The sequence below is a fragment of the Semicossyphus pulcher genome, unplaced genomic scaffold (genome assembly GCF_022749685.1).
Source record: "Semicossyphus pulcher isolate SPU_LCO1_2020_fin unplaced genomic scaffold, fSemPul1.0.p SCAF_6, whole genome shotgun sequence".
NCBI lineage: Eukaryota > Metazoa > Chordata > Actinopteri > Labriformes > Labridae > Semicossyphus > Semicossyphus pulcher.
The window spans coordinates 6,359,985-6,387,636 of NW_027211737.1; the positions used below are offsets into that span (position 1 = coordinate 6,359,985).

Sequence of the window (27,652 nt, forward strand, 5' to 3'; positions counted from 1 at the left end):
CAAATAAAACAATGCACCATGTTATATTGCATATACAATTATAATAATAGTACAACATTTTGGGACACTGGTTTAGCTCAGTTGGTAGAGCATGCGCCTCATGTACAGAGGTCACAGTCCTCGAAGCTTAGGACAGAGACAGGATGTTAGGTAAAGAATTTATTATAAAATGTATCACACTATAAAGTGTCAGAAGTACTAAGAACATGGCATTCCAAGACATGCTAAAATAATGTAACATAAATAGCGACAAAAAGACTTGTGCAATGTGGCGATTAGACCGGAGTCTCCGAGGGGGAAAATTCTCTCATAACTCACATCGAGTTTGTCAAAATTTCCTCGTCAAACAGAAAAATATTCATAAGCACACCTTTAAAATCCACTTGTTTTGGTCGGACTCGCAGTCAGAGCCACCCGGGGAAAACAAAAGACACCAAACGGAGAAAGAGTTGATAATAATATAGTGATTCCCAGCTTTTACAAAAAACAAAGTCTTTCCTCTGAAACAAGAGAAAAAATATTCACGTCCCTTTCTGAGCATGTCAGCTTGTGTTCTGTACAAGGCGATAACAGAGGAATGAGCAAGTGTGTTTGAGGCACACAAACATTGGCAATTTTTACACACAACTCCAACAAAAGCTTCGATTAGACATGAAAATAAAAGATGTTTCTGAGCAGTTTTAGGGACGTTCAATTTTCATGATGTACACATTTTGATCACTGTCATCTTTTATTTGTTTTTAATTGTGACAGTATTCTTCAGAGAGATTGAAATACATTCATTTGCCTTGTTGGGAAAAACATATCGGCATAAAGTAAAGGTTAAAGCGAGCTGAAAACGAATAGTGAAATGAGGATGTAGCTGAGGAAACAGGCCTCGAGTATTAAACCTCACAGCTGAAAGTTTGCTGTCATTTGGCAACTTCAGCATGAGAAAACAAATAGTGCAAGAAGTGAAGTATGTAGAATAGAAAGTCTTGTTTTATCTGTGTGGACAGACGGTAACACTGGGGAAGTAAAGCAGACAGGAAATACTGGACGAGAGATCATTTTTTACTATCAAACTGTGACTGTGGGAAAAAGGTTTAAACAGTAAGGAATGAGACTGTTTTCCCAACATCAACACATATGATCTGAAAAAGGAGCTTTTTTTTATGGTTCACAGACATTACAAAGTACCAGCGTACACAGAATGCTTTTTCAGGGATATTTCTGTCATCACATCCTTTGGCTTTTTTTCAGCTTACAATACTTCACAACATAACGCTGGCTTTTCTGCTTCCCGCTGACCGAGCCGAGATGCAGCTTCGTGTTATAGAAAAAGAAAAACTGAAAGAAGATGTGAAGCCACGCACGCTCGACCAACACTGACAGAAGCTCATATTCAGATCCACAGAAGCGGCGTGTGGGAATGAGACGCTGTGGACGGTCTCTGATACAGAAAAGCTGATGAGGAAGCATTAAAAAGGTGCAAAGCTGGTTTGTTGTTGTAACAATTTACCCTTCAGCCCAGTAGGAAATGTTACAAATTGTTTACATGTCATTTTTGGTGGCACTTTCTATTCAAAGTAATGAGTGCACAGATTGGAGTCTCAGCTGGACCCTGTAGTTCCACCCTGTGTGCCTTAATGATTTTAAACGTCAGACGCTCTCAGCTTTGTGTCTCACCTTCTTAATGAACACATTTTGGAGCTTGAGGGATACAAATCCTTCAATAAGACACTGAACTTTGGAGAAAAAACATTTGTGTTTCTCTGTTAAATGGCTAAAGGTCCCTTTGTGTGAAGTCAAAATGAGTAAATGGGCTTTACAGTAACACTTAATTTTATAGGTCACAGCTGTTTCAGAAGTGGTTCGTGGAAAGAACAATATGTGAACTTGTTAGCAAACCTGCAGAGTGTTAAAGTTTATGTTTAAGTTAATACATCACTGACCCGAAAAACAGCTGCTGTGAAGAATAATGGGCCCATAAAAAACAGAAAATCACCTCAAAATCTCTGCAGATCTGCAAAATGGTGCGATAGTTCTCTGTAGGTTCTTCACCCCCGACCATTTTTGAATTACACATTACCTTTGGATCCATTATTGCTCAATAACTGATCAGTGCGGGTTTAATTCCAGATACTGTTTCTGCTGAACAAAGAGTAAAGTTTTAGCAGCTCTTTGAAAGAACTATTATTAATACCAAATTACAAAGTTGTCACCAAGAATCATTTTAGGGAAATTAAGGGACCTGTAAGATAACATGTATCAACAATCAATTGATTTTTCTGGTTGGCAATGAAGAAATAATCCTTATAAACCCACAAACACACAGATCAAACGTGTGTGATGTTGTTTCCCTTTCCTCTCACTGTAACACGAGAGACACTGAACATGTTTTATCTCAAACACTGAACACAGCAGAAATCTGATCCCTCATTTCTGCTTTGTGTTGTAAAAGTTTCAAAACCCTGTAACATGAGCCGAGCTTTCCTTTTTCCTTCTCTTACTTAATTCACCTTAAATGTAACATGGCCTTTTCCTCAATAGACGTGATTAAAAATCGTTTTACCTTTAAAGGCACAGGTCCTCAAATGTTTACAAAGAACTACTGTTTTTTTCTTATAACAAGACTATTTGTGCTCTTTAGGGAGGTAGAAGGCCACAAAGGCACTCTGAAAAATGCTGTTTAATTATGAAACACTAAGCTGAACGGCCAAATATCACAACAGTAACACAGAAGCAACGAGGGAGATCATATTGTATAGAGCTGTTTGGAAGGAGTAAAGACGGCAGCCTCCCATTTTTTACTGATACAGATTATTCCTCACTGATATGAAAAAGGTCCAAACATGAGGCTGCCATCTTTTTAAACACCTCCATACCGTCATGTAGAGTCGATAGCTGTTAAAAATGTGTCTTTTCTGTCTTAAGCTGTAACAAGAGTGAGACTCAGTGTGCAGTAGCGCAGGAGGGATATTAAAAAGCAGCACAACAAGATACAGAACAAAATAAAAGCACTGGATTCCTCTTTGGAGCTCAGGACAATCAGCTCTTTTACAACATTCATAGTGGAAGGAAAGGTCGGCTGTACAGGTGTGGAGAGCACAAACACAACATCTGGATCACACGCCAACTTAATGGAGCGATTGAGAACGAGCAGCTGGACTCTGGTAACGATTGCACTTCATGTTCATTCACACACGAGTCTGTGACGGTTCTGTTTTAACGTCTCGTCAGATTATCTGACGTTTGGCAGAAAGCTGACCCTGTTCGGTTCAGCGGGATATGACGGAGCTGATGGAGTTGTACGACGTTCCCCCGTTACAGGTGGGGGGGTAGCCATTAGCAGCCCCTCCCACAGCCTCCATGTTGACCCTGAAAACAGGAGAAGCTTTGAGCAGGAAGTCGGCAGCGTCTCGGCGGCCGAGCTCCCTCAGTTTGGCCATCAGCACGCCCACCGTGCTGTCCGCTCGCCCGCTCCACTCCTGCAGCAGCGCTGCCGTTGGGCTGGGCTGCAGTGTGGCCGGCTGGGAGTCTGAGTCAGAGTCCAGCTCAGGGGAGCCGTTTGCTGTGCCATTGCTGTGTTTGGCCACCAAGTCTGTGAGGCCGAGGTTCATTGCCAGCAGGCACCAGTCTTTCCCCAGAGCGTCAGGAGGGTCCAGCATGCGGCAGAGCTTCCTGCGAGCCAGCAGGGGGACGTCTGATATGTGGATGTCCGTTCCCAGAATCCCCTGCTGGTAAACTTCAGCGCAGCCAAAAGAAAGGATGCTGCTGAAGCTCTCTCGGTAGCCGCCCATGGTGTTGGTGAGTGAGGTTTCCCGCTGGACCTGCGCTCTGAAGAAGTCTTTGGGCTGGTAGATCATGATGGGGGCGTGGTGCTCACGCAGCTGCTGAGGACTCAGGTAGTATTTGGCTGTGAGCAGACCAGGGAGGGTGGAGGCCAGCAGGTTCTCTGTGATACTGCAGACGGTGTCCAGCAGGGTGTAGCACTTGGCCCGCTCTGTGTCGTGTCCGCGCACCTGAATTTCCACCCCCTGGCCATGGTTGACCAGCAGGATCATGGCCTCCACTCCCCCCTGGCTCACCTTGGCCCCGTTGGTCCACAGGTGGATGTCTCCGTCGAAGTCCTCCCCGCCCTCCTCCTCGGGCTTCTGCTGGTGGCTCCAGCGACACAGGTTCACCTGCAGTTTGTGAAACAGGCCACAAGGGAAGGGGGTCAGGTGCTCCGCAGGGACGAGTCGGACCCCTCCGTAGATCAGCGACTCCTCCTCCTCCTCTTCGGTCCAGGAGCGGTGGAGGCCGTTGGTCTTGATGAGGGCGGGAACGTCCACCATGGAGGGGTTGAGGACATCTCTGGCGCAGACGTCCATGGCATCCAGGATCTGCAGCAGCTCGTCCACGTCACTTTCAGGAGCCAGAGCTTGCACCTCCTCCAGCCTGTAGCGCCCCCTGTAGTGGTGGATGGCCTTGGGCGTCTCCGCGGACAGCAGCTTGCCGAGGACGTTGCTGCAGAGCCAGCGAGGCTCCAACAGAACAACATCCTGCACCGTCTCACTCTGCATGATGTTGATCTGCGGGGGGAATGAAGGAGGGGGGAAGAGGAAGAATGATGAGAGAGGAGAAGGAAAGGAAAGTCAGAGAAGATGTGGAGAAAGAGAGTGACAGAAAGTGATCGGGGGGAAAATTGCTGCATTGCTTAATTTTATGCAAAATCCACAGCAAGCATGTAAAGACTTCTTAGACTGAAGATAGTTTGTTGTCTGGCTTCCTGAGCCATGAGTTACTCTGCTAAATAAACAGAGAAACAACAAGTTCCTGCTCTAAGAGTAATTATGAGTAATTGTTTACTGATGTTTTGGTTTTATATTTTCATGAATCAATAGCGCACCCTGGTGGTAGTCTGGTAAACTGCATTTACTTTCTGCCATTATAATACAGACTTTGTACAGATTTTGTAATGTGTTCTGGCAGCTTTTCCTGTTCAGTATCTTATTCTGACTCCCCAAAAGGATCACCAAGTATTTTATTCTCATGCAACAGTCTGATTTGACGCTGATAAACGGACTCCTACCTCCCCCATGCTGTGGAGCTGCAGTGCCAGTGTGCGCAGGTGATCCTGGCTGACCAGAGGGTTGATGTGCTCCTGGACGTCGCTGACAAACTGCTGCCATGACGTCAGCTGGTTTGGTCCGCTCAGCTTCCTCCAGGCCGGCAGGGTGGTCAGCAAACGCTCCGACAGCAGCGTCATGGGACTACACCTCTGCAGTGACGGAGAAGGAGGGGTGAATATTAGGTGGATTCACTGTACGTTAATATTTATTAAGATTAACAGACCGTTTTTAAAAGGTGCTATGTGGAGTTTTTAGAACAAACATTATCATTATTGACTCTGTAACGACCCTGCTTCACTCACACTCTGTAGGCACAAGCGAGTATCCTGGGCATTGGCCAAAACACTGAGGTTACATACGCAAATAATGGTGTTTGACCTGCATAATGTTCATTATTCACCTTTGATTTGTACAGTTATATAATTTATTGTTGCCTAACATCAAAAGTGTTTGTCATAACACATAGGTTAGCTTCAGAAACTACGAGATCTATGATACTTACACAACCATTGAGATAGTATTTTACCATCAAGCAAGCGACCTAAGTTTAGCCAGCCAACTAACTTTGCCACATATGGTTTCTTCATAATGTTAGCTTATAAAGTAAAATGTTAAATTAAATTTAAAACTCAGACAAAACAGAATGTTAAAGATACATATAGAGAAAGAAGAGTCTGCAGAGCTCACAGAGATGATGTTGGCGCGTAGTTCCTGCAGGTGACTCCTCAGCAGCCTCACGTCTCTGGAGTTTGAGGCTCCTGCATCCATCACAAACAATTTGTCGCTGATCTGCAGGTCGACACCAAACCTGAGAGCAAAACCACAACAAAAAACATTTTAAAAATGTATGAACCTCTTTACAGGAGTTCTGAGATACAGCACAGGACCCACCTTGTGGACTTAAATGTTGAAAAACAGGTGGAAGTACCGATATTAATATTATTCTTCAATCATTCAAGAGGCTAGTTTTCATAGCTTCGGTTGCTGAAGCTCAGGGGTAGTGAAGTATTAACAGCTATTTGACATACGAAAATACACTTTGTTTTTCCTGCTTTAAGTCCCCATGTCCCTCATGTGTGCTGGTTTGAGTTCTGACCTGTTCCTGACTTCCTTGAGCAGAGCTTTCTCCTTGTCGTAGCTGAACTCTCCAGAGAAAGCTCGGGGGACATCTGCGAGGTCAGCGTAAGTGGCCACCAGGACGACCACAAGAGGCTGCTGGATACGACCTCCGAAAGCTGGAGCAACACAGGAAAACACACACACATAAAGAACAGAATATCTTTTACTAAAACCTTTCGAATCACTGCATTTATACAAACAAAAATGCGAGAAAGCCAGACGATTCAGTAGCCTTTAAAACATAATTTTGTGTTTGTGCAATTAAAATAAGTGTTGTTTGGTGAAATTCAACGACCTAGTTGGCTTGTTGGTTTTCTGGTAAGACACGCAGGAGAACAAAGGTCATGATTTTTACAAATTCACTTGTCAAGTCTCTGTTAATGCCAGTAAAATTGTAGATTGTTGTCACAATTAGGGAGACTTTGTTAAAGTCAAATTATAACCAATTATATTATCAAGACAATAATGAGTGTTTGGCTTCATTGGTTTTACTTTGATTGCATTAAAATCGCTTGTGATTTTGGTTAGTGATTTTTAGAGTAAAAAGAAAACATTCCAAAATTTGTGCATTGATTTAATGACTACTTTGACTACTCTGTACAATAAAAATATTTCTCAGACTGGTCGAACATCCCTCCCCGTCCTCACCGATGTTGTCCTGCGGCAGCGTCAGGGCCTTCAGCAGGTTCAGCCAGTAGGTGATGTGGCTCAGCTGAGTCTCGTACGGCTCCTCCAGACTGAACAGGACCAGGTGGATCGCTGTGGCGTCGTTGGCTGCAAAGTAGTCGTAGGAGCAGTAATAGACCGGGTTCCCCGAAAACTCCCACGCGCTGAAATCCCCCACACCTAGAGAGAGGGCAACAAGGGACATCATCAGCATGTTAATGCAAACAGAGTGTGTGTGAGTACTACACAATCTGAAAACGTGCTGTATCTCTAACTCTCACCGTGGATGTTGGCGTGCTGGATGTCGATGGCCTTGGTGGCCTGTTCGTCAGCAGTGGACAGAGCGTTGTGGACCGGGGAGAAGACCTCCAGCACACCTTTGGTCAGGCTGGGCTCAAACATCATGCTGCGACTCCGCACACTCACGTTCTCACAGCCCGGGTACAGGTTGGAAATGCTCACAGACACTGAACGGAGAGAAACACAGACATGAAGAGAATTACATACCTTGGTAGTATACTTAGAACATGATGCAGCACAGAAATATAACATAGATTCAATGCACTTCTTTGTTTTTATGTCTATGGTTTTAGCTGATCAAATATAACTTAAGAGCAGATGGTGCACAAATCTTAATCTGTTTAAATATATCATTTTATTTACATGCAGATCTGCACAAAGAACAAACTGAGCTCAAGTCTTTATGAATACAAAGTTCTAAAAGCCAATAAACCTCCATCCACATATTTGTTTTCACACACACACAAAAGAAATCCCCCTTGCTAACACTTGGGGGTGCTATTTTGTTGCAGATAAATCCACTTTGCAGACACAACATTTGGATTTCATTCACACTCTGTGAGACCACACCTACGGTTTGTTTCCAAGGGTCTTGGAGCAACATTTTAGCTGCAGCTTTGTATTTCTTTAGGCCCACACAGCTGCATTTGACATAATCAAGGCTGGACAAATTGATTCATAGATCTTATAGATGATAAGTTATCTATCTAATAGAAGATAACTTGTAAGTGTTTTACAACTTGTATCTATGCAAAATGTTGAAGTGAACAGCTTTTCTGAAGATCCTAATGTTGAAATAATTTACATCATTTTCTGCTTATTCCCTTGCACAATGTTCAAGTTCTTGGTGCAAACTGACTGGAGAGAGCTGTTCACCAGGACAAACTATCAAACAAACAGAAATAATATAAAACACATGCTGGAGTTGAAATGTTTCCAACATTTCCAGTGTGATTGTACTGAGACAAAACAACAGAAGCATATTGAGGGACATTACGTGCAATAAGATCTTGACTTGTTGTTGCAGAGCTGCACACACTGGTCGGTTGGGTTGGACAGAAAAAGCTACTTGATTAGGTGACTTTTAAAGTTATTATGAGCATCTTTTTGACATGTTATAGATGAATCCAGAATGATTATAATCATATGTTGCAGCCTGCTATAATAGCCACAAAAAGAGTGAGAATCTATTTTACAGCACATGAAAAATGGCCATATTGATTTTCTGGTTTAATGTCAGGCATCTTTTTTAATAACAGCTGCTGTTGGTTTGGACTTCAGGGATAAAAAGCTGCTCATATGTCTGTGTCAACATCCTCCGTCTTCATAAAAGGAAAAGTGTCTCACAAGAAAAGATGCTTTATAAATGTCACAAAATGAAAACTGAAAACTTCAGGCCTGTATTCAAGCAAAGCACACGACTCTTCGATGCTTTTTGTGCCTTTTACAGATGACTAAAGTGAATGACTAAAATAATCAGTCCCTACTGAATAACTGAAGCAAGAACAAACTGAAAGACCAGAAATCAAAGCACACTGCAGAATACTTTCAGGTGTCAAAAGCATCACTAAATATTGAGACTAGACGACGGTAAATATGCATTAAACGGCCTCTCTTTGACTTGTGACAGGCTCACAAAAGAACAAAATTGATGCTTTTCTCGTGTAGAAATATAAAAAGCAGACAAATGGACATCATGACTTGTCCCTGCTCCCTCCCCGCCCGTTTCTTTGTGTTCGCCTGTGGACCCATGTCACGTATCTCTGCAGATTTAACAGAGTCAATACAGACTATTACTGAATTCAGCGGGAATTGAAAGGGCGAGAAAAAACTCTTTCAACCTCTCCTTCAGCTGCGACAGAGGCTGCAGATCTCCAGATAGTATAGAGCATGGGATCAGTAACATTATACGGGCTCACCTAACTGACCATTATCTGAAAATCACGTCTGTCTGGGAGGTAATGACTGTGAGCGCCGCAGAATAGAGCGGTTAAAGGAAACACAATGGTATGCATGTGTGTGTGTGTGTGTGCGGGGGCAAATAGAGTGCAAATACAGAGAGATTCAAGTGTACGTAAGTGTGTGTGTGTGTGTGTGCTTGGTCAAGGTTTTTACACTACACTGAACATGTCAGGGAGTCTTAGCACAGACCTGTCAGAGTGCTTCTGAAGACGAGGAGCAGAAAAAGGATCGACTGTTTCCAGTTTTAGATTCAAGTTAGTGTTACTGGAGTAATGGGGTAAATATTTAGGGTCACTGGGTTAGTTGCCAGACTGAATTGGGGTCAGAGGCAGGGCAGTGCTTGTGTTGGTGCTTTTTGTTTTGCTTGTGTGGACAGTATGTGGTGTGTCTCAGCATACTGGATGTTTTTTGCAGTAAAACAAGACATCCGGTGGAAATGTTTTGCTCTCAGCCCGCTCCCTTCTGAGTCCCCGGGTCGGATCTGTGAGAGGGGTGATATGTGGTTTGGAAGTCATGCATGGATTAAGGTTTCATTTCAAAGCTGTGGGGCACACAACAAGGGGGGAGATTTTGAGCATCAAACGTGTCACACTCTCCAATCTGATGATTTATTTATGCACCAATTTGTGTCTTCTCTGTATAAATGTAAAATGGAAATGTGTTTAAACCACGATTCAGCTGTGTGACAGTTAAAAATATGACTCAATATATAATGCAGTGAGGCTCTCAGAAACTCAAAAATATTACCTTGTAGATCATTAGCTGCGATCACACCTCACTTTGCTTTGAAAATAGGTTTGCTCATTTAACTTGCTTGTTAATACCAGCTTGTTTTCTGCATCCTTGTGCACTTATGACAAAAAACAGGAACCTGTTTAAATCGCCTTAACAATAAAGTCTAATTTATTAAGACCTTTGGCAGTTTTCTTTGTTTTGCAGACATGTGTCTGATGTATATATTCATTCATGATCATTCACCCCACCACTGAAACAATGTGTGTCATTCTGCAGGAACAATACTAGGGAGACCAGGGCATCAGCAAGAAGGTACATTTAAGAAAACTGCTTTTGGACAATCAGCATTTTCAGTAAGAGCAACTCAACTCCCAGCCACATCAGAGACTGCACAATAAAAACATGGCTTCAGGCAAACCAGTCATGTGATGATTTTAACCTTTGTATGGAACCGTCCTCAAACGTGGAGAAGGAAATTTAGTTTTGCATGTCACAAACACTGTTTGTGAAATGTGTTCATTTGTATTGTATTTAATTGTTTGTATTGTGATGCATGTTTTTTAGATCCTCCTGCCCAGGGACCACAGATGTAAACTAGCTATATAGCTAACTCTGGCCCAACAGTTGTGTTTTGCTCTCCTGTCAAATAAACAAAAAAAATACTTACCAATTATTTAACTGCGTTGAACCATTGCACAGCTTTTTGTTCTCCATGTAAAAAATTACTGTATTTTCAAACCCTTCTTATTAATAATCAAGAGAACAATCGAGAAATTTAAAGTTTGAAAAACAGAGAAGTCCATCTGACTGTACTAAATCATTTTTTTGTAGCATGTGATTTAAAACGTGCGGTGATGTAAATGTAACAAGACTAGGTCTAAACCTAGTATGGGGCTGACCGCATCAGGTCAATGTGCGCTTTTGTGGGCAATGTGTTACAAGGACTGTCCTCATGAGGCCGATGACAACGTGTTTGAAAGCAGGTGTGCGCTGCGGACGTAAGTGAGGACAGCGGAGGAGCAGCCCCGCCTACTCCCCGAACAGAGTATCCAGAGAGTCGCATCAGTGGAGGTCCAATATGCTCCGTGATCTGCCATTGCGATGTCGCGACTCTCTCTCTCTATGGCTGTGGATATACTGTCGCTCACTCAGTCAGTTATCCGTCAGTCATTCACAAACAGACCCATGTGTAGGGCTGACCCCGACGGTCAGCCAAAAAATGAGGAAATGAGGATTTTATGGCTAAAACTACAAAAATTACAAGCCAAATTTTGGTAAATTATTGTTTTCATGCCTCAAAAACTCCAAATGAATGATAAATGATAAATATGGGAGCAGGCATTAAATAAACACGGTTGCTCTGCACTGATTAGAAATGAATAACTCGGGCCTGTTTCAGCAGCATAAATAATTCTGGTCCTCTGCAGGTGTAATCTTAATCTTGTGAAGGATTATCTCAGCTTCATCAGAGCCGTCTGTCACCTACCAGCCGGTTTGGAGCTGATGGGGGAGTTTGGGTGGCGGGTCGTGTTGGTCATGCGTGTCCTCTTCCTCCTGAAGAAGCTGCGCAGGATGCCGCATTTCAGAGACTCCAGCAGCGTGCTCTTCCCGGCTCCGGTGTGTCCGAACAGCTTCAGCTTGATCCTGGGCTGCACGGTCTGAGTGGGCCGCAGCTGCTGGATGTAGCTCAGTTTGTGGTTGTCCTGAAAACAACGACACAGAGGAAGGATTTATCATGAACCACTGACAGTTCAGGTCACACTGAGATAGATAATAAATCATTTCAAGAGGCCTCAAAAATCAGATGACCGAGCTTGTGTCTTCTATTTGAGGAAATTCTAAACACACCAGACAAAGTTACATCTCATATTTTAAGTCTGAATTCATGACAAGCAAGAACAGTAAGCTGTGTGGGGTTTGCAGACACTTGCTTTAATGCACCATGAACAGGTCAGTAATGTCTAAGGAAAACACTTGTTTGAATCATTCCATCACAGGAGCATACTGGATAAGGGCCTAATTGTTTTTGCACTAGCAACAGTTTTCATATTGTGGACAGTCAATGAGGGTGGTAATGTCTCAAAATCTAATCACAAATTCTCTCAATTCTCAAAGTTCCTGAATGAGTGTGGGAGGACTGATTACCTCCAGATGATGACAGGGTGCAATAAGGAAACCAACAAACCAAAAGCTAGAGGCTTTGTAAGGATGTAATTAGACACAAGCTTATTAACATTATTCATATGCTTCCTGGATATAATAAGCTTAGTACATAAGCATGCTAACATTTGTTAATAAGCTTAACTCAAAGTATAGCTGAGGATGAATTATGCAGGTATTTGCATGGTATTTAACAATACAAGTTTTGTAATGATTATGGCGCTAGTGTGCGTAAAATTTCATGCAGTGCTTTGAATAGTTGTATTTCTGCATCTCAAGGGTCGGGAATATTGTGAATTAGATGATAATGTGTCTTACTGTTGTTGATTAATACATGACGAACAATATTTTCTTCTTGACTAAAATAGGCAGTATGATTTCAGGGTTTCACTTAGAGCATTCATCATAGAGCAGTTTGTTCTTTTTTCTTCCTGAATTTTCAGTAAAAAAACTATCATCACCAATTCTTCCTGCCCGTCATCCCGTACTCTGAAGTCTCGTTTGACCGCGAGAGATTTAGTGAGATTTCAGTTGTGAGAGTGGGACTCTGGTTGTTCATGAATGAATCTGTGAGTGTGTGGTGTGCTGTTTTGGCATTATCATTGCCCTCCACACACTAAAGGAGCAAAACTGTTCAATCTATGATTAAAAATGGTCATGTGTGGGGTCTCTCACATTTTAAGCATCAGTAAAGATTTGAAAAATCTTATAACGTGGGCCAGGCTTAAGGCAAAACAGCCCAAAAAAGACAATAAAATCTTTTGAAAAGCTCAATATCATTTGGTAAAACGTTGTGATAGCTTAGCAGTGACCAAACAAGCCAGTCTTGTGTTTCGTTAAAAATACTTTGTTACTGTGATTGTGGGTGGTAAAACAAACGTTTGTCTAACAGCTTTAAATGCTGAACTAACCTCAACCCTTGATGGGACATGAAAATGAAAAGAGGCACATAAAGTCAACAATATTTAAATGCTATTTAAAGTGGTAATCTCGAAGAGCACACTTTCCAGATATCCAGACAGTGTTGCATGTGTGACGTCCACGGTTGGCTACGGTTGTAACTCTGAGCGTCGAGTTTCTTTTTCTTTGGATTTTCACTTATTGTTGAAGTTGTATCTGTAGTCATCCATCTTCTCTTTGTTTGTTCGGCCATAGTAGATTACTGTTTACTCACAACACTTGCAGAGAGCGGAAAAGCAGCCGCTTAGCTCCGCCTACCCTCTTTGGCAGACCAACCACTGCTGGCTGATAGATGATGGAAAACGCGTCACTAACTGGACGCCGCTTGTGATTTTATTCCGTGAAAGTCGCACCAGACACCCAGTCTGTAATACTGCAAATGCAAAGGCTTTCATCAGAGGGCCGTAGGCTCAATCACCATTGTGTGATTATCACTTTAATATGTTGTTGTATTGCAGAAAAGGGCAGCCATAATGTATGCCATGTGTAAAATCACCATCACGTCCTGCAGCCACAATAATAATATTTATTTTGGACATTCAAATAACTCTTTTATGTTATCTGAATGGATCCAACCACTATTCCAGCTAAGTTTGTCTGTGTCAAAGAAATAGGTGATGCTGTAAACTCAGATACATAAACAACTAAAGCTAATCCCAAAGATGGCTGGCTCCTCTCCTTACCTGTAGTTATTCTGCCAATGTAATACCATTAGTTAACACGTAAGACACTTTCTTAACCATCAGCAGATGAGTCACACATCAGAAGAGGCCTCAAACACTGTGAGTGTTTGTGTGGGCTGTGAACGCACCCCTGACTCCCACCTGGGTTGTGTGAACACATTCAATAAATAAAACTTGTAATTGTAATAACTGTGATTCATGTCTGAGCTGAACACAAACCCTCGTACTGAAATAATTAGATTGAACTCGTTACAGTAAGAAGAGCAGGACTGTGAGTATTTTTCCTCAGGGTTCTTGGAAAGTCGACTTCTCTTTCAAAACTGGCATCGATGTGTTAAAGTGTCTTAAATTAGCCTGACATATGCAGAGGATGACTGTTTTCACAGTTGCTGCTGTCATGTTTTCACACTCTGAACTCAATCTCAGCAGGTTCTCTGGAAAACTGGATTAGAAGACAAGTCGGTGACATTTAGCTTCAGGTTGGTTCTGGTAGATGTATCTCGAGGCCGACTGGGAACACTGGACGTATTTCAGATACACCTTGTTACGTCTCCCCAGAAAGAAAACCTGAAGGACAGGGGTCGCGGTTTGGAAAACTAAAAAAACACTACACTTGTTCAAAAAGGGTCAAAGCAAAGATGGCATAGGATACAACGAAAAAGTCTTGGAAACACCTTTGAAGTATAGACTGTATAAAAACATGGACGACATGACAGCTCCCTAAAAGTGAAGCCAAAACATTTCGGGCGCCCCCTGCTGACTGGCTGCAGTATGGGTCATAAAGCCCGCCTGTCCATCTATATATACAGTCATTGCTTTGAAGATGGCTTATGGTTGTGAAATTGAAGTTCAATTCACATGAACAGCTCTAAAGGACATTCCTTAGCATCTTTACTGTACCCTACTTCAAAACTCGAGACATCAGTGGCAAAGTTACACTCATGTAATCAGCATGCTTTTTATTTCACTCAATAACAATGATTTAAAACATTTCTGTAAGTAAATTTGAGATAAATAATCCTTTTACATGCACAGAAGATGTATAAAATCTTCAATTTCAACTCATGTTAAATGGCAGCAAAAACAAATATACTATTAAATGTACTGTGTGTGTATTTGTTTAGTATACTTGATGTTATTTGGATAAAAATGATAAAATTACCAAGTTAAAGCTCCTGTGAGGAACGTTTACTTTGTGTCGATTTAGGCGCCCCCTGTGGACAAAGAAGTGCCTCTTATCTCTTTGCTCATCTTGCCCTGTATGTGTTAGGTTTGTTTTCTGGTGAAAAATCTCCTCCTGCTTTATTTTATAATTTAAACATCACTCATCGAGAGTCATTGCGATGAAAAATGTAAACAAAGGCTCATTCGCCCACTTACTGTTAATCTCCTCGTCTGACACCTACCCCTAACAGTTACAGGCATTAAACATATCTATATGAAAATAATGAATCTTGTCACTATTAGTCTTTCTTGCTTTTTTAGGTCATACAGATGCATCAGTATTAATTTGTTATTAATTAATCTGTTTCTTATTCTCACAGGAGCTTTAACATGTTACATAAACAACCACAAAGCATCATAAAGCTTTGAAGCTTATTTCTTATGTTCTATAAACTAATAGTTGTGTTATTATCACACAGTAGTAGCTCAACAATGAAAGAAAAATGATTTATATTTTTGATTTTTTTAAAGAAAAAAAAAGGTTTAAAAAGGAGTTCCAAATATTTCACAAAGTACTGTCATTTTATAACTTATTCTACTTTTACATGTTTCGGAAAGCGTTGCCACAGAGTCAAAAAGTGGTGAGATGTTAAAATCTAACACCTTCCTGCTGAAGACGTCTCTCTCCACACCTCTGCACTGAAATAAACCAAGTGTGAAGAGAGTTTGTGAAACTTGCACAAAGCAAAGTTTAGTTCTCTTTCTTTCCTCTATTAAATTCAAATTGTAAGAAATCATTGGTTAATATTTTATTGATAGACCTAGATGTGAGTGTGTGTGTGTGTGTGTGTCATTTCTTTTACCTTTTTAAGCTTGCCCAAAAGAGAAACGATGGGTTCATGTTGATCTTTATACGCCAAATCCTCGGCCGTCTTTCCGTCCTGCAAAATGAGAACAAAGGGCAGAATAAATGCAGGAGAAATCTTCAGCAACAGATAATCCCCTACATTTCCTTTGGCTGTAAAAAGGGTTCGCTCTAGTGCTTCTAAAAACACATCTTTTTGTTGATATTTCATTTAAGGAGCCTAGCATGTCTGTTTTTGTTCATTATAGATCAAGAAAAATTCTTAGTGTTCATTCATCTGATACACAGCTGATAGCCATTCAAATATTCAGCCTAAGCCTGTGTGTTTGTTCCAGCAGAATATTTATAGGATATACCGTTTGTTAGCACGACATATAGGCAGGGGAATGATGTTTGATCATCATTCAAACATCAGATTTCTGAGGCCAAACCAAACAAAGTTTGGAGGATTATAAGGGTCAGGTTGGGTGAAACTGCGGTATCAGCTTGCCAGATCATTAAAGAAGATATAGACCAGATTATTTTCCAAGAGGCTTTAGAGACAACCAGAAAAATGAGAGATGAAGGCGGTGAGGAGGACTAAAACTGACCTTTAATAACATTGTACCAAGTCTTTCTGAAGCCTTCTTATTACACATTTTAAAAGTTCTGATTTAGAAATTATATAACACTGTCAGAGTCACAACAGACAGTTAGATATCATCATTTTTATTCCAAGCTTTCTTCCATGTCAAAACCCATTCTCATTACCCACAATGCAACTCAACAGCCAGAAGCTCAGCTGGAGATTTGGGTGTTATGCTAGTAGAGGCTCATGTGTTTCAATAAGAGATGAGGAGCGGGTTACAGAGGTCTGGGGAAAGCGCTTCTCCCTGATTTCTCTCAGATTTCTAGGTTCTGCTCTTCTCCACAAACGCTGACTCAAGTGACATCATCTGAGGCATTTTATCGGACTTCACCCAACTCTTTTTGGAGATACAAAAATGCTTTGTGCTACTTTTTTTGCTCCCAAACACCTGCAAACATACAATGATCAGCCATAACATTATGACCACCTGCCTAATATTGTGTAGGACCCCCTTTTGCCGTTAAAAGATCCCTCACTCGTCAAGGCATTGACTCCACGACCATCTGGTACCAAGACATTAGCAGAAGATCCTTAAAGTCCTGTAAGTTGTGAGGTGGGGCCTCCATGGATCGGACTTGTTTGTCCAGCACATCCCACAGACGCTCGATTGGATGGAGATCTGGAGAAGTTGGAGGCCAAGTCAACACCTTGAACTCGTTGTTGGGTTCCTTAAACAATTCCTGAACCATGTTTGCAGTGTGGCAGGCCATATTATCCTGCCATTAGGGAATGTCGATTCCATGAAGGGGTGTACTTGGTCTGCAACAATGTTTAGGTAGGTGGTACGTGTCAAAGTGACATCTCACATGAATGGCAGAACCCAAGGTTTCCCAGCAGAACATTGCCCAAAGCATCACACTGCCTCTGCTGGCTTGCCTTCTTCCCATAGTGCATCATGGTGCCATGTCTTCCCCAGGTAAGAGATGCACCTGGCAATCCACATGGTGTAAAAGAAAACATGATTCATCAGACCAGGACACCTTCATCCATTGCTCTGTGGTCCAGTTGTGATTCTCACGTGCCCATTGTAGGCACTGTCTGTGGTGGACAGGGGTCAGCATGGGCACCCTGACCGGTCTGCGGCTACGCAGCCTCATACACAACAAAACTGCAATGCTCTGTGAGTTCTGACACCTTTCTATCAGAACCAGCATCAACTTTTTCAGCTATTTGAGCTTCAGCAGCTCTTCTGTTGGATGACCCATGGCCCTGTAGCTTGTTGTGTTTCTTCCTTGGACCACTTTTAAAGGGTACTGACCACTACAGACCGGGAACACCCCACAAGAGCTGCAGCTCTGGAGATGCTCTAGCCATCACAATTTGGCCCTTGTCAAAGTCGGTCAAATCCTTGCACTTGCCCATTTTTCCTGCTTCCAATACATCAATTTCATGGACAAAATGTTCACTTGCTGCCTGACATATCCCATCCACTGACAGGTGCCACTGTAGCGACATAATCAATGTTAGTCACCTAACCTGTCAGTGGTCATAATGTTATGGTTGATCAGTGTATTTCATATTTGTGTTCCCCTCACAGTTGATACCTGTAGATTCACAACACACTCACAGTGCATTGTCTCTTATATTTCCCTCCATCCATCTCTAGAACTGCTCTCATGTGTTTCCCTGTCCATTCTCCTCTGAACACACTGACACAGAACCACCACAGAGCCGACAAGTTTAATGTCTCTTTCACTTACGCAGCCATCTGTCACTGTCCGGCTCTGGCTGCTGCTTCACGGGGGAACAAAATTGCACTGACAGCCTGAAACGCCCACAGAGCGCTTCCTCCTTATACACACCATAATGCCAAAGGACAGTCAACTGGGTTTATTATGAAAAGATACACATTAATAATCTTTTTATGTTGGAAAATCAGTAAAGGAAAACTAAAAATGTAACACCTGTTCTCATCAAAACATTTTTGACTTTATTCTCCTTATGGTTTTAATATTTCTTTCTCTCAAGAGCCTCAATGATAAGGTCACATAATATTTTAAGAGCACTGAAAACACTGACCTTTAAGTTGTTTTCCTCAGCGAAATGTCAGAGATGTGAATGTAAATGAAGTGCAACAAATTTGACCACTTAGTGGGATTGACTTGGGAGTGAATTCATGAGACTTGCTCTTACAGATGGCACAGTGTCGCCACTATTACTAAGGCTGCTTGGCAACTGAGAGCTTATGTGACCGGCTGGTGTTATGTTTGCCTCAAAATTGGAGAGGAGAGGATATTCAAGCATCTTTAGTATCACTGCTTTAGATTTAATATAGGTGGATTGTGTTTGTGTTGATTATAGGAAAAGTAGGGAAACAGGATAAATTAAAGAGAGCAATGATGACACACAAAAGGGACTGAAAATTAAATCTAAATGCACAAAGCTGCAAATAGCATGTAACTTAGCACCCTCCAATTACACGTTAAAATAAATGAACGAGCCCTGAGCTTCCTGTATCCTCCCCCCCAGCTGACCGCAGTCCACTGGACAATGAATTATACATCTCAGTATGTGCTCTCCAGATTAAACATGCATAGCACATCAGCTGTCATACAATATTAACAGCTAGAGAATGCAGAGAGGAAAAAAGAAACCTCAGTGTGAGACATCTGGCGGCTGAGCCTCTTAAAAATCATCAAATGTTACATACAAGGCCTCTAATATCTGATTATCTGAATTAACCGCATTAAGTGATAAATGTACTCTGAGAAACAACCACATGTTGATCTCTGGGCTTTGACGGTCTTTGCCTAACAGGATGCCAGATGTGTTTGAGAGACATAAGATTTATCGTATTGAGTCCAGGTTTGAGTGATGAAAACCATTTCTATGTATACACAGTCTGCAGAAAGTTAAAGCCATAGGTGAAGGATGACACTCAGGAGTTCATAAAGATTTCAAACAGGCCTCAGGTGGTCGATTATAATCTGTAAAATGTCCTTGCAGGGCTGCATCTGACGGTTACTTTCTTTATCCAGTGATCTGCTGAATTTCTGGCTCCACCGATGAGATTTGTTTGTGTCAAATATTTGTCTGCCAAGTGTGCAGCATGAGCCAAGAATCAACCATTTAAATGTTGGAGTGGTTACATATCTAACCCATGAAAAAGCAATAATACTGAACACATTCATTTCTTATAGTTTCGGTAAATAATAAATATTATTACACAGCTGTGTTAAATACTTGATTCTGATTGCTTAATTACGGCATTCCAAGGTCTGTTACTTCTTGATAGCAGACCGTTGCTATGAAGAACAGACCGTTGCTGAGGATGCAGCTCTAATCACACAATCTGGCTAACTGTAGTCATATCAATCCGCCAAAAGAAGTCTGGTAAAAAAGGAAACAGACAAAACAGCAGAGAGAAAGCAATAGGCTAAAGGTTAAAACACAAAAACTGTAGGCTACGAAACTGAAGACGGCGTATGAATTAAACATTAAACAGAACACAGTACGGGATACGGCGGTTTTTAAAGACTGTGAATGAAAAAGAAAATGTCAACAGACTCTGACAGCGATGAGACAGAAAACCTCCATCAGGCGCTGTGCTGACTCCTGCGGTCCCGTTCACCATGTCTGACTTCACCATCAGTTGAAACAGCTATCTTAGCTCATTTTACGAAGGCTACAGAGTTAACCGTTGCTATGGACGCAGCTCTCACTGTGAGTGAAACAGACTTTAAACAGAAGATGGAAATATAATCATTCTTCAACCAGGTGATAATGTATAGTAAGGTTGTTATAACGTGAGACAACACCGGCGTCTGGGTTCCATTCTGCTATAACCACCTGCTCACTATACATTGTCGCTTACATAAATAATTAGAATAAAACGTTGTCATTTTGTCAACGTATGACCTGTAAGTCACAATATATAATCTTAGTGAGCAGCTTCTCTTCTCGCAATTGTTACATGTTTAATTACCGTACATATCAGCAGCTCAGATTTGTTCAGACATTTTTTTTTATTTTTGCTCCAAATTGATCTTTATAAGTTTCCAATGGTTCCAAATATGCTTGGCTGTATTTGCACCAAAATGTGTTCAACATGTTTTTTAATATTTGAGTGAGTATATGAAGGAAAAAGGTTGGTTAAAGGTGGATACAGAATGTGTGATGACCATTAAGAGGAAAGAGGTGTTTTGTCAAAACTTTGAAGCTTCTTAAAAGTTAAATTTAAAGTGAGTATTAAGGTTCAAAAGGTTAAATCATTTTCAACAATACAAAAGGAGGAAACGTTAAGATTTGTAAGCTTTAAATCCAAAGAGGTGAGGTAGAATTAAAGGAAGTGCAGCTCAGTATCAGGAGGGCAGCACTATTAATACATTTCAGCAGATTAATTCCAGTTTGAGTTAAAAAGCTGCCATCAGCCTTTTTACTTTTATTGAGTGTGTATGCAGAAGTGAGCTGTGACGTGCTCTGCAGCTCAAGCAGAAAATTACCTCACCAACAAGTACGATGTTATACGGACAAATAGAGACAGAGATGTTTCAGTTTGTATACTATTAAGCTAAGTCATCCATTAGGTTAAACCGTGGCCACATCCCCCACACGATACTACACATCTGTCATGGTGCTAAATCCTCTCTACATACTAATGCATTCATCCTTCAGAGCAGCAGTGTTCAAATATAACCCAGCTTGTACAGTATAATTAGTCAAAATGCCAAAACTCTGCACTGGATTTTACTGAAATGGCAATAAAACAGCTTTTTACAAATACCTGCTGAATCTGAGATAAATTCTTGTCATAGTGCATTATAACAACTGTCATGTTACTGCTCCTTTAGAATGAAGGCAGACATGAAGGTACAACAAAGCTGTGCGGTGACTTACGTTTGTGACGGCATCGATGTTGGCTCCAGTCAGGCAGAGATGACGGACGACCTCCAGGCTCCCGTTGTTGGCGGCCAGGTGGAGAGGAGTTTTTCCATACTGCAAGAGAAGAATATGAAGGAGGTGTTTCAGCCAATACCGGGTGACGTGATAATAACTTTTTACTTCATTTTACTCATGAGAATATTTTGCAAAGTTTTTTATCATCTAGTCTAGCTCAAGGAACCAGACCATTGGACACGTAGGCCCAAGTTATGTCATCAGTATCCTTGTAGCTGTGAGGGTCACATAGTATACAGTTTTTAATCTCTAATGGTTTTTGCAAGGGATCCTTACGAACATGCCCAGGTGGATATTTGCAGCAGAATAATTTGTGCGTTCTCTCCGGTCCTGAACTTGGACAAAGGACAATGATCTCTATAGCATTAGTTGTTAACACAGTTGTGTTTAAAGTGGTAATCTCAAAGATCTCAGTTTCGTTCTCTTTGGCGGCACCTATGGCAATAAACGGTAATTGCGGGAGCACACTTCCCAGATATCCAGACAGTGTTGCATGTGTGACGTCCACGGTTGGCTCCAGTTGTAACTCTTGATTTTCCTTGCCTTCATCTGAGTGTCAAATTTGTTTCTTTTTCTTTGTAGTTTCACTTCTTTTTGAAGTTGTATCTGTAGTCATCCATCTTTTCTTTGTTTGTTCAGCCATAGTAGATTACTGTTTACTCGCAACACTTGCAGAGACCGGAAAAGCAGCTGCTTAGCTCCGCCTACTCTCTCTGGCAGACCAACCACTGCTGGGTGATGGAAAACATGTCACTAACTGGGCGCCGCTTGTAATTCAACAAAATGTAACATTTTGTTTATTATTATTTTTTGGCTTTTGCCTTTATTAGATAGGAAGTGTGGGGAGGAGAGAGATGGGATGAGATGCACCAAATGATCACAGACCGGGAGTCAAGGACTGTAGCCTCTGGACATGGTACGCCTGCTCTACCAACTCAGCTAAACCAGCGCCAAAATAAAATATAAAATTTAACAAAGTTCGAAATGTTTCAGCCATTTTAACGAGGACAAGGTACAACTTAAAAAAAGATACTAAAACCAACCAAAAGAGTTTCCTCTGCCAGAAGATAAAAGCAGCAGTGGAAAATATCAACACCCACAAGAAAACAAGCATGTCTGAAAGCAGCATTTCAAATCAATTCCTGTTTGTCACAACTTGAAAAAACAAGGAAGCAATCATATGTTTCCATTCTCCTTGAAACAGAACAGGAGACATTTTCAATTCCACCCTTCTCATTTTCCTCCCCCAGTGTCTCCAGCTGACAGCGAAGACAAACCCTGGCACAGACTCAGCAATGTGTGATATGCTGCTATAGATTTAGCTTCAAAAAACACACACAGAGAAACAGAATATAATGAATAAATCACAACATCTCAGGCAGCGCTGACTGTTCGTGATGCACATCACTTCCCTGAACTACTCCAAACATATTTCCACATGCGTGGAAGCTGAGGAGCTACCAGCAGCATCCTATCGCAGAATGCATTAAAATGGATGGCATCAATATAGAAATCACCAAAGGGGGGAATGTGTGGGAAGTCGGGCCTGGCAGAGAGGCAATGCAAGATGGTATTATCAGTCAAATATATGCAATGTATGTAATAGCTCCCTTTAAAGGACTAGTTCACCCAAAAACATTAACATAGAAAAAACACCACATGTACATGTTTACAAGGTTTATTTGATTGGTCTTAAAAATCAGCTTAACAGATTTCTGACTTTCAACTACAACCACAATAGGCAAACCTACAGTAAATATTTTTTATAAGCAATAGAGTGAATGGGACATTTATAAGCCCAGTTGAGATTAGATTGGATCACACAGCAGAAATCCTCAAAAATCCTTTTAATCCCTATAATATGTTTGCTTTCTATGTTTATCCATCCCTCCGTTTGGCCTGTGATTAGCCCTACGTTGTTATAGATGGAACAGCTGTAATACATAGTCAAAAGTTCACTGGAGCCTATGTTTCAAAAACATATATCGGCCTCCAATATTTTGGGGAGGCTGTTCTCAAGTTTTTGGAACCTGGCTGCAGGGATTTGATCCAATTCAGCTACAGGAGCAATAGTGAGGTCTAACACCCATGTTGGGCGATAGAATCTGGCCCAGCCCATCCCCTGTAGTGTTGGATTAACAGATTGAAGTAGACACAGGAAAATGCCTTTCCAAAACACACTGAAATGTTATAGTTTGCTGCAGCCTTAACATTCCCTTTGATTGGATTAAAGGGGCCCAAACAATGAAAAGCAGTGTCTAATTGACAAGTATGTCCACATACTTTTGACTACTTAGTGTTGTATTCTCTGGCTGATTTGAATGTCTTTAGAAAATTTCAAAAATGTTTGAAAGTTTACTCATCAATGTGACAAAATGCATCACTTCATGCTGCTAGTGTTTGTTGCACTGAAAACAAAAGGTGTTTTATCAACCCTACGCACTTTTTAATTGAAGGATTAATTATCCAAATGTTGCTGGGGTCATTACATTTCCAAAAAAAGAGTATCATTTTGATATTAGAAATGCAAATAAGTATAACATATAAACATGCACTTTGACTGAATGGAGCTATAGAGCAGGTCTGGTGGTTAGATCCCTGATCCCTGTCAGCATGTCAAATTGTCCTTGAACCTGTCCTTATATTATAATATATTCCCCACAAGTATCTTGCTTTTGATAGAAGTGTCCGACAAATTAATGTAATGTCATGCGATCTCACTAATATTCAGTGGGGAGATCGTAATGCTGATGGTTTTCTTTTATTTGTTCAAGATTTGAGATATCTACCGCATAAATTAAATCTAGCGTGTTTCCAGATTTCCCTGTCCACAGGTTTTTCTTTTAACCACAGAAAAAAAAACTTTTTAGGGCGGAAGCAAACATTTTAAAGGATTATTACCTCAAATCCTGGGCTGCACGCTGGTTAGCACTGTTTCCTCACAGCTAGAAGGTTTCTAGTTCTAATCCAGGTTCGTGGGCCTGTGTGGAGTTTGCATGTTCTCCCCCCGTGTATGCATGGGTAACGGCCTGGTACTCCGGCTTCCTCTGGTGAATTGGTGACTTAAATTGCCTGTAGGCTTGGGTGTGAGCGTGAAATGTTGTCTGTCTCTATGTGTCAACCCTGTGATTGACTGGCGACCAGTCCAGGGTGTACCCCGCCTCTCGCCCAATGACAGCTGGGATAGGCTCCAGCCCCCCGCGAAAAGATCCTCCAATCAGGATAAGCAGTATTGATAATGGATGGATGGAACTCAAAACCTGGCTACATATTTTGGCCTGAAATTCAGCGTTTCGTAGACATAAGAACATGGGGTGTGTGTGTGTGATAAGTGGACATCCTCACCTTGTTGGGGAGGTCCAGGCTGGCCTTGGCGCTGCAAATCGCGGTGACGACGGGCAGGTTTCCATCTTTACAGGCGATGTGCAGCGGCGTGTTACCATGGCGATCCTGTTGGTCCAGGTGGCAGTGGTGTCTGAGGAGGCAGCGGACCACATCAACCTGACACCTCCGCACAGCCAGGTGGAGGGCTGTGTGGCCGTCCTGGAGACACAGAACAGCAGTGCATTCAATCAGTCAGTGATGTCCTGAGAGGTGAATGATGCCCTCAGGTTTTCATCATGTGTAATACTTTTTATATTGGTATTGTTTAGGTGCATTTATTGTATTTTGTGGTAAGATTCCCCTCTAGACAGGTAATATTTTTTTATCTTGTGTTTTTCTGTGAATAATTTACTTGCACAGGCTGAAAAAATATCACCCTACAGGACTTCAAGGGCTTTGTTGTCAGTGCAGAGGTGACCAAGCTAGCTTACCTAATAGAAAAAAATAAAAATAATTAAAGAAAATCTGATCACCTTGTCAGTCGCTTCTAGATCTGACTTGTGCTCCACCAGGCACTCCACAATGTCCACGAAGCCCCGAGCCGACGCTGTCAGCAGCGGACTCTCACCCTCCCGGTTCTTTGCGTCCACATGGCATCCCGCCTGGCACAGTGCTCGGGCCACTGGCGAGTATCCATGCCACGCAGCGCAATGCAGCGGGGTCTCCTGCTCCTGGAGATAGAAGTGTAGAAATGAAAAGGATTAAGAAGTGTCTCCTTAAAAACCACAAGGTCATGTTGCTGCATGTGTACATGTGCATGTTCTTACCCTGTCGGACAGGTCTGGGTTGGCCCTGATGCTGCACAGGTAGCTCACCACATCCACGTTGCCATAGCGAGCTGCTACGTGAAGAGCAGTTTCCCCGGACTGGAGGAGACAACAAGGAACTACAATTAATATCAACAAATAATCCAGAGTTTAAATAAACAGTTGGATGGATATGTCAATCATTAGAGAACTTTTTATTTTAATTTTTTTTTTTACAAAAATAACCTTAATGTGAAAAGTATTTCAAAGCTGTGACTTCCTTGGTGAGGTAAGTGAAAGCCTGTTCCTGTTAGTCATACCATTTCCCCTGAGTCACAAACTTCCATTTAAACAAATGCATTCAGATTTTACAGCCCTGTGTGTGCAGACAGACGACTCTCAAGAAATCGATCAGCTTTAACTTTATGGCTGCCAGTCAGAGCAGAAGCTCGTTAGAGGAGAGGCTGCGTATGTGAAATGGCACCCGGGACGCAGAGTTCTCTTGTAGGTGGGAAATTGAACCGCTTAAAATAGCATCTAATGGATTAATGTTGGAAGGAAAGCTTTACAGCTCTATTTAATGAGAGGAATTAAATAAAAACACAGAAGAGAGAAAAGATTCATCTTGTTAAAAAGGCGTTGAAAGGTCTTATGGTGTTACTTTTCTCATCAGGGTGCAGACACCTTAGCTGGTGATTTCTGGGTTGTAGTGTAATAAAGTAAGATGAAACTTTAATGATCCTTGGACAGGAACTAGATAATAATCACGAAAATGCCTGGAGTGCAGATTAGCTCTGGTCTGGTGGAGGAGAAGGACTCGGCTCTACTGGGTCAGTGTTCACAGGCAGAAGAGGACACCAGCGGAGGGTAAAAAAGATTGACGAGATTGGAAAATGCTTTGGGGATTTGGTCTGCCCAAGCCTGCTCTGTGATGGAGGATACACTGGCATCAAAAGCAAACACACACACACAACCCATCGTTCTCGGCAAGACCTGTTTCTATAGCAACAGCAAATAAGCTGATAAAATGCCAGAGTAGCTGTTTTTCTCCACAGGTGTGTGCTGTGGTGAGTGTGAACGTGTGTGTCTGGGTATTTTGTAGAATCAAAGTAAAGCTTCTCAGGAGGTTTGATGGGTGGGAGTGTGTGAGTAATTGCTGAGAGTGTGGTGAGTAGTAGTAAGTGTGTTTCTGTACATGTGTGTGTGTGCGTGAGACAGGCAGAGGGAGGAAACGAAGAGGCACTTGATTCACCTTATCTTGGACATCCAGCGGGCATTTCTTTTCATGGAGGAATTTCAGGGTCTCGACGTGGCCGTGTCTCGCTGCGTAGTAGATAGCGTTGGCTCCACTCTGAAGGTTTGAGAGAGAACAAAATTCCAGGATTTATCCTTGACCTTTATTCTGAAAACCCTGCGCACTGGGAGTGTGTCTGCTGCCAGATGATATAAACACATCCTTTTAAAATACTGCAGAGCACATCTCTGACAAAGAACTTAGAACTATTAAAGGGTGTGCTAGCAACAATTTTAGAGCTGCACTAGCCGACCATATAACTTTAAAACTGAACATGCTTGAAATCTGGTATAGATGGCTTTTTGAACCAGAGGTTTTGTTTGTTTTCAGAAAAATTGTTTCTTGTGTTCAGACTGCAAGAACTGGAAATGATGAAGGACTTTTAGTTTGTTAATTTTACTTCATTACAGGAGGAACTTTGAGAGAACTATTGTAGTGTTAAGTTTATTGATGGCTAACCGCTTGAGATGAATTTTCGAGGGAGTCCTACAAAAAAACCCCATACAAAGTAGTACATAGACACAGTCACAAATGGGGCTGGGTTTAAAAAATCGATTTTTTCCAATTCTAATCGATTCTCATTTGAATGACCCAATATCGATTCATAAATCCCAATATCGATGTTTAAAAATATGTGAAAACGTGTCTGATCACCTGCGTTTCTGAGCACTCCTGAAAGCAGCACGACTCAGCGCATCCCCTCGAAACACGGCAGTGAGGGAGACATGCCCGGACTTGTTTACTGCAGCTACTACGGATACATCAGTGACCGCTGACTGACTCTTTTTATCGTGTGTGCGTCCATGAATATGTGAGTTAGTTTTGCACTGATGTTTATGTTACTCTCTGTTAGCATCGGCTTTGGCCGCGAGTGTATTTTCGGCATGTCGTTTTAAAGTAGGCCTTTCCCAAAGCTCTCGTGTAGCTTTGTTCTTCGTGCTGTGAGATCTTGTGGCCAAATCTCGCGCAAGTTGAAGCCCAGTTCGTTTAATCA

The 27,652-nt window shown here is 41.7% G+C and overlaps 1 protein-coding gene across 2 annotated transcripts in view; it reads right to left on the minus strand.

Moving 5' to 3' along the window:
* Positions 1–144: 144 nt before the first annotated feature.
* The window catches only part of dapk1 (death-associated protein kinase 1), an 82,721-nt gene continuing 55,213 nt past the window's right edge, over positions 145–27,652 (minus strand). For both annotated transcript variants that reach the window (XM_069682550.1, XM_069682551.1), the window contains 13 exons: positions 26,617–26,715; positions 25,386–25,484; positions 25,092–25,289; positions 24,580–24,777; positions 21,175–21,273; positions 15,709–15,786; positions 11,365–11,581; positions 7,163–7,348; positions 6,864–7,061; positions 6,193–6,331; positions 5,784–5,904; positions 5,057–5,245; positions 145–4,556 (listed from right to left, as the gene is read on the minus strand). In XM_069682550.1, coding sequence (XP_069538651.1) covers positions 3,261–4,556; positions 5,057–5,245; positions 5,784–5,904; positions 6,193–6,331; positions 6,864–7,061; positions 7,163–7,348; positions 11,365–11,581; positions 15,709–15,786; positions 21,175–21,273; positions 24,580–24,777; positions 25,092–25,289; positions 25,386–25,484; positions 26,617–26,715 — 3,117 coding nt within the window. In that variant the 3' untranslated portion in view covers positions 145–3,260. The remainder of the gene's footprint in view (positions 4,557–5,056; positions 5,246–5,783; positions 5,905–6,192; positions 6,332–6,863; positions 7,062–7,162; positions 7,349–11,364; positions 11,582–15,708; positions 15,787–21,174; positions 21,274–24,579; positions 24,778–25,091; positions 25,290–25,385; positions 25,485–26,616; positions 26,716–27,652) is intronic.